The sequence below is a fragment of the Montipora foliosa genome, chromosome 6 (assembly GCF_036669935.1).
Source record: "Montipora foliosa isolate CH-2021 chromosome 6, ASM3666993v2, whole genome shotgun sequence".
NCBI lineage: Eukaryota > Metazoa > Cnidaria > Anthozoa > Scleractinia > Acroporidae > Montipora > Montipora foliosa.
In genome coordinates, this window is record NC_090874.1 from 35116825 (window position 1) to 35124324 (window position 7500).

Sequence of the window (7500 nt, forward strand, 5' to 3'; positions counted from 1 at the left end):
CCCCTCAGGGGCTGACCAAAAGTGTTCCCAGGATTACCTGTCTCCTTTCTCGAGAAGGAGACCGATTTGAATACAAAAAGAATGTTTGTGAACAGAAATCTTCATTCTGAGTAAAAGACAGAAAAACGAATATCTTAAAACCTGGTCACGGCTTTTATCTGATTACTAGTAGAGACACTGACAAACATGCGGATTTTGGTATTTTTTACACGAAATGTTCCATTTTGCGCGAATTATTCAGAATGTTCTCAAAAATCGCCTACGGAAAATAGGAAGATTTCCTAAAGTATATGTCAGAATTGCCCCGAGAAAGGAAAGACAGACTTCAAGGTCGATGTTTTATGATACCAATCGAGAAAGGGGCCGATTGTCTTTTAATGGAAATAGAACAGAAACGCGACAAGAAGTTGAAAGAAGCGCTTTTGTTTTCAACCAGATTTAAATATTAGTTGCATTGAAACTTACTGATAATACGCAAGATACGCAAAAAAACTATTTTCGCTCGATACGAATTCTTAGAAGGCAACGCAAAAAAATTACCTCTTGCACCGAGGGTTCTCTTGGATTTGTGATGCAGCTTTAATCTTCCCACTTTCAAGTATTCTCTATCGAAGAAACTTCTTTTTCCCTTTTCGTTTCACTCCAGATTCTTTGCTTTTATTACAAAGCATCCCGAAGATCACAGATTTGCTTGTCATGTTTTCATGTCGGAATTCTCCACGGAACCAGTGGCAAATGCTGTTGGGTAAGGCGATGATTTACAACAATGAAGATGTCCCGTACCATTTTATTCAGACACGACTTCGGTTTTCATATTTGTTCCTTCCCCTTCTTAACTTTATCAAAAAAGAACATCGATGTCGGATACGGTGAAATGCTAGATTCTCAAAACTAAACAACATTTTGGCCTTCAGTCGACTTTTTAAGTGGCAAATGGGTGTCTTGGAATTTCTGATAACCCGATTTTTTACTTCTTTCAGTGTGAAAGTTAACTTTGAAAATATGCCTTTGAGTTCTCAGGCAATAGACAGGTCTGCATGATTTCTTTACTCCCGTAAAGCAAAATTGACCATCCTGTTGCAGTTGCAACGTAATCTTGTTTAAAACTGAAGGAAACCGAAACAATATTTTGCACAACCCTGATAGTTAACTTTTCCTAAAAAACGCGATAAAATAGTCTTGTGAGAGACATTTGGAGACAACGTTTAAGACTCGGGGCCCAAGAAGCCTTCTCGATAACTGAAAAAATTAAGAGATTTTTCTCTCTGAGATTTTACATTGATTACTTTCAACTTGCCCAACTGAGTTGATATCGTGACCTTTTTGCCTCTCTTTGAATAGGCTCGCCTTCAAGAAGTTTTACAGTGATTTCCTGGACTATCAAGCCCCAGTGGAAGATTTTTATATTGAATGAACTCCTCGGGCAAACGGCTTCATATATAGCGATATTAAAAGCGTTTGCACCCCCCCCCCCCCCTCCCTCCCTTCCCTTCCTTCCCTCCGTGTTGAAGCTTGAATCGACAAACTTTGAATCGATAAACTTTGCTTCAACAACCATTCAACATTTCTTTTGTTATAGTGAATGTTGAATGAGATTGATTGTTTGGTATGCGCGTGCGCGCTAATCTGTCTGTCGTTGACGACTTAAGTTGACGACACTGCGGGAAAATGAGTGCCCATGCTTGACCCACGCGCGACTGGTACCAATGTCGGTATCCATAGTAACAAGTGCGACCTCTCGTGAAAATGTTGAATGAGTTTGCCATCGTTCAACATCGCTCGACGACCTCAACAAAATCGAACAGATGTTGAAGCCAATGTTGAAGCCAATGTTTGCCCGGGCTGGCACAGCTCAGATACATACCGCACAAAATATTTCCAATTAAGACCCGTTCGTATTCTTTCAAGCTTACTATTTTGTTATCCAGATTCCCTTCCCGATCGAGCCCACGTTTCTTTTCGTTTGAATCAATGTTTCGGGAAACTTCATACTGCTTTAATGTTTGTCAACTTTACACTGTTCCAAGGATAGCTACAGTAGGTCAGGAAGTCGCCGTTTATGTAATTCACGGAGCAATATGGAGCTTGAGAAACTAAGACAACAAGAACTGACTCTGTACCTTTGCTCGTTTGTTTGACATTTTTGTACAGTTTTTTTCTTGCGTCTGAACAACGAATTGCCGGAAATACCAGTTGTAAAGTTTTTAGGATGATGCTAGTAAATGAGTCCCGTTCAAGCCCTAATTTTTTTCAGAATTTCTTTGGAACACTGCTTAATTAAGGGGCTTCCTGAACTGTGATGTTGATTTTCATTAATTTCCACTGAGCTCCATGTAATGCGCCGATCAACTCGAAACTTCAAGATCCCCCCACCCCCGGGCAAAGCCCGGGAATTTGAACTTTTGAAGATTGGATCGTTCAATTCCCGTCCCCTCCGGCCAAAATGGTGTTCAAATGCCCTGCCCTATCTTCGGATTTGTCTGTCATACCCTACAAAAGAACAATCGTTGTCGGCTCCTGTCGTCTTTAATAAAGACCTCTTTTGTAAGCCAATCGTTCACAAATGCTATATCTCTTCCTTTAAACTCTTCCATCCCGTCCAAGCACGTGTTTTATAGCTGTTAGCGACTTCGGCGCCCGAAAAAAAAAAATTTGAAACCTGACACTTCTGGTTCAATTTTCCCCACCCCACGCAGGCGAAGGTCAAATTCCCCACTCCCCGGGCACAGAAGATAGCCCGGGGTTTGCCCGGGTGGGGGATGCTGAAGTTTCGATTTGATCGGCGCATAATAGAGTTCTCAAACAAAGAGGCGAAATGGGTAGAAAGCATTGTGAAATGATTGCAACAAGGACAATTTTAATTTCGTAATAATTGTATTCGTCTTCCTTGCTTAAGACTCCTGACAACTACCTTGACTCGGAAAGCTAAAGTTAATGTTTGAGAAGTGTCACACTCAATACGAGCTACAGTCTTCTGAATTGTCCAGAATTGTACCATGAAAATATTAGTTACATCGAATACGTCACACGTCCTTATAAGGATGCGAAGAAATGGCAAATGGTTTCAAAACTGAACCGTTCGTGCGATAGGAATCATTTCAAAATGGAATAAAGATAAATGGATCTTAATTTAAAGACGGTCGTTTTAAAGTCTTAAAATGTTATTTTTCAGAACAAAAGATATGTTATTAATCGAAGGCAGTTGAAATCCCAGTCCACAGTGATAAGTGGAAAATGACAAATTGCTGTTTATTTAAACGTTCTAATTATTGATCTGTGAGATAGTTTGGAATGACTGTTTCACGACTTTGTTTTTATATTTCAAGAGACAGCTTAAGACGAATCTTTTTACGGATGCTTATACATGACCTCTATAATTTTTATTATTTTTATATTGTGGTCAAACCCCCTTTTTTATGTGTAATTTTATAATTTTATCTGCTCTTAACTTCTCTTTGGATTGTATTTTCAAGGTATTTTTATTGTAAAGCGCTAATGAGCTACAGGGAATTAGCGCTATAGAAATTATAATTATTATTATTATTAATTATTTGTTCACACATAGCACAATTGATACAAAGTAATGTTTCCGCAGGTGCAATGTTACGTCAAGTTTTACATCAAAAAATAAATTTGGGGGAAACGAATGCTGTTTGGTTATAACTTTCTTCTGCGTACAAAATAAGTTTCATCGTGATTAATGGACTACGCACCGCGGCAAAAATCTCTTGCGAATAGGCCGATATAAATATATTAAGGCATGGCTACGAGGCTTTATGGTCAAATTTCACAGCTCAGTCCTGTTTTCTCTGTCTCGCAAGTCTCAAGAGAGATTCCTAAACAAATAATATTCAAATGTAACCATAAAGCCTCGCAGCCATGTGTGAATACAGGTGGTTTTCACCTGACGTCACAGCAGCCATGTTGATGCACAGAACAATAGAGAAAAAAGTCTTTTGGGAATTTGAGTCTATTATAATGCAAAACATGAGCCATAATTTGCTATTGTTTGTGCACCAACATGGCCGTTTCATCACGTGATTGAAAACCACATATTGTCAAGATTTGATAGTTCAACCTCATTCCCAGGAGGCAGGGGTGAATCCATACCGCTTTCCACCGTTTTACGGAAATCGGTCAGAAACACGGGAAAGGGGACTTTGGAGGGTTAAAATCCAATTCCAGGGGGAGTATGCCCCCGGATCCCCTAGAAACATTTCCATTGTTTTGGAAACTGGTCATCATTAATCCTAGAGCCGTCCCTGCCAGGGTCCTTTATCTTCCTCTCTCGAGAAAGTGGGAAGACTGACCTTAGGAACGAGATTGTTGAAAGTTATCCAAGCAACACGATCTCTTCCTCAAATGAGGGTTATCCCTTCATTGTCAGTTTGCTCCAAATGAAGTATAATCCTCCATTTAGATTACTCTGTCCCAGGACTTGTGGTAGCAAATAAAAAGAAAAAAAGTAGAAGTAGCCCCTGGACAGGATTTGAACCCGGAACACCCACTTTGAAGGAACTGTTTTTAGTCACTTAACTGACTGAAAAATAAGGTTTTATCAACGGAGTTGATAATGTAGATTGGCCACCGTACAGAGACCGTTTCGAGCGTTAGCCCTTCGTCAGAGCGAATCGAGGAATTGTGGGTTACGTGTAGTTTTTATAGTAGAGTAGGAGCTACGCTATTGGTGGCAACGTGACATGGCAACGTGAAAAATAGGAATATATTAGTTAAATGAAAAGCGTTCGTTCAAACCGTGAGGATTAAGGGTGCCGATTTGGAAGATGAATTTTTGTTCCAGATTCTTGCGGTTTTCCGTCGCACCTAGATGTAGGGAAAGGCCGCAGATAGCCATGTGTTTTTTGGAGTGGTTAGGGAGATTAAAATGACAAGCGACTGGCTTAGATGCATCCTTGTCATTCTTCTCAACATCGCGAAGGTGTTCGCGGAATCGGTCGGCTAGTCACAGGATTTGAAGCCGGAACACCGACTTTGAAGGAACTGTTTTTAGTCACTTAACTGACTGAAAAATAAGGTTTTATCAGCGGAGTTGATAATGTAGATTGGCCACCGTACAGAGACCGTTTCGAGCGTTAGCCCTTCGTCAGAGCGAATCGAGGAATTGTGGGTTACGTGTAGTTTTTATAGTAGAGTAGGAGCTACGCTATGGTGGCAACGTGACATGGCAACGTGAAAAATAGGAATATATTAGTTAAATGAAAAGCGTTCGTTCAAACCGTGAGGATTAAGGGTGCCGATTTGGAAGATGAATTTTTGTTCCAGATTCTTGCGGTTTTCCTAGATGTAGGGAAAGGCCGCAGATAGCCATTTGTTTTTTGGAGTGGTTAGGGAGATTAAAATGACGAGCTACTGGCTTAGATGCATCCTTGTCATTCTTCTCAACATCGCGAAGGTGTTCGCGGAATCGGTCGCCTAGTCGTCTACCAGTCTCGCGAATGTATAATTTATTGCATAACGTACAGGTTATACAATAAATGACATTTGCGGAGGTACATGTGAAACGATCGGTGATCTTAACAGATCGCTTAGGTCCCGATATCTTGCTAGTGTTAAGAATGAAAAGACAAGTTTTGCATCGTGAGCGCGCACATTTGAAAGTGCCGGGTTGCTCGTTAGTTTTGAGCGCGCTTCTAACTAAAAAGTTGCCTACGTTTTTGTCGCGTTTGAATGAAATAAGTGGAGGTTGCGAAAAGATTCTACCAGTCTCGGGATCATTTTGGAGTACTTTAAAATTATTAAAAGAATGATACTTTTGACTGCGTGATTATGAGGATGGAAAGTGAGGGTGAACGGAATTCTGTCATTCTTATCTTTTTGTGACGTTTGTAGTGATTACTGTCGATCAAATCGTTGGGCGCGATGATGGCCCGCTTCGACCACAGAGACAGGATAGCCACCTTTTTCGAAGAACTGGCACATCTCTGATTTGCTGGAAAAATTGAAGTCATCACTACATAGACGTCGAAGTCTAAGAAATTGAGAATAAGGAATGGAGTTCTTGACATGTGATGGATGTGACGATGAATATAAAAAATAACTGTGAGAATCTGTAGGTTTGCAGTGCACACTGGTACACAGCACGTTACCACTAATAGAAACTTTAATTATCTAGGAAAGCCAATGACAATGCCGATTATTTACCAGAACTAATAAGTATATATAAAAAATCATTGCTGAATAATAGTTAAGTCTAAAGCTTGATTTTAAAATGGTTAGCTTTCTCTTGAAGTTTGGTAACCGACATTTTTCAATGTGTAAGCTTGCTTCTTAGCGGGTGTTAATACACGTTTACAGCGGCACTTTTGAAAGAAAAAATTATTGAAATTTATTAAAGAAACGGAATAACGAAATGATGACCTCGCAGTTAGTGATGTGGTGGTCTAGCGGTTAAGTGAAGGGGTTATAAATCATACGTTCCTAGGTTCGAGTTCTGCGAGTCCAGACATTGGGGTTTGGCTTTTAAACGAAATATGTTCATTTCCCATGATCCCTATCACGCTTTCAGTGTCCAAAACGAAAGATAATACTTCACTTGGAAGAAATTGACAATTAAGAATAATCCTTCAATCCCGGGGGGGGAGGTACTCCCCTATATGGGCTATATAGGTACGTGCCTCGGAATAGGGTATGGTTTTTGGAGGTTCTCGATCCTTAAATAGGGTATCCTTTACTGCTATGTTGGCATAGTGTCCCGGTGTGATCCTTAGATAGGGTGCCTAAATTTAAGCGGAAAACAAATGATCTGTCAAAGTTAAAGTATTGCCAAAGCGATTTTAAAAAGATTGTGTTCTTGCCTCAATTTTTCATTTCATAGGCACTTTAAGACCCTTTGCGGCACACACCAATCCGGACTTTCTGGGAGTACCCCCCCGGGCCTTCAATTGAGGGAGAGACTTGGTTGATCCAACATGTCCTTTACCTCTGAAATGACGCAATATGGTCTCTTCCTCAAATGGAGGATTATCCTTCACTGTCAGTTTGCTCCACTGAGTCCCAGGACTTGTGGTAGCATACGAAAAGAAAAAAAAGTAAAAGTTGCATTCCTGAACAGGATATGAACCCGGAGCACCCATTTTCAAGGAACTGTTTTTATCCACTTAACCACTAAAGATCAACTGGCTGACAACTGTACCGATTATTTGCCAACACTAATTAGTATATATAAAATCATTGCAGCGGTTAAGACTAGTGCTTGATTTTAAAATTTTCTCTTGAGGTTTGGTAACCGACATTTTCTCCTGTTTAAATTTATTTTTTAGCGGGTGATCATATACATTTACAGCGGCATTCGGAAGAAAACAAACATTGACGTATTAAAAAAATGTGGTAGTCTTGTGGTTAAGTGAAAGGGTTATTAATCGAACATTCTCAGGTTCGAGTCCTGCGAGTTCAGGCATTGGGGTTCGGATTGATAGATATTCATTTCCCATAATCCCTATCAGGCGCTGAGCGTCCTAAATTGACGATAATAGTCAATTA

General features: G+C 40.1%; 1 protein-coding gene across 1 annotated transcript in view; it reads left to right on the top strand.

Moving 5' to 3' along the window:
* The window catches only part of LOC138007216 (C-Jun-amino-terminal kinase-interacting protein 1-like), an 11395-nt gene extending 9434 nt beyond the window's left edge, over positions 1-1961 (top strand). The window contains exons 7-8 of the mRNA XM_068853999.1: positions 647-745; positions 1342-1961. Of these exons, the coding sequence (XP_068710100.1) occupies positions 647-745; positions 1342-1414 (172 nt within the window). The 3' untranslated portion in view covers positions 1415-1961. The remainder of the gene's footprint in view (positions 1-646; positions 746-1341) is intronic.
* The last annotated feature ends 5539 nt before the right edge of the window (positions 1962-7500 follow it).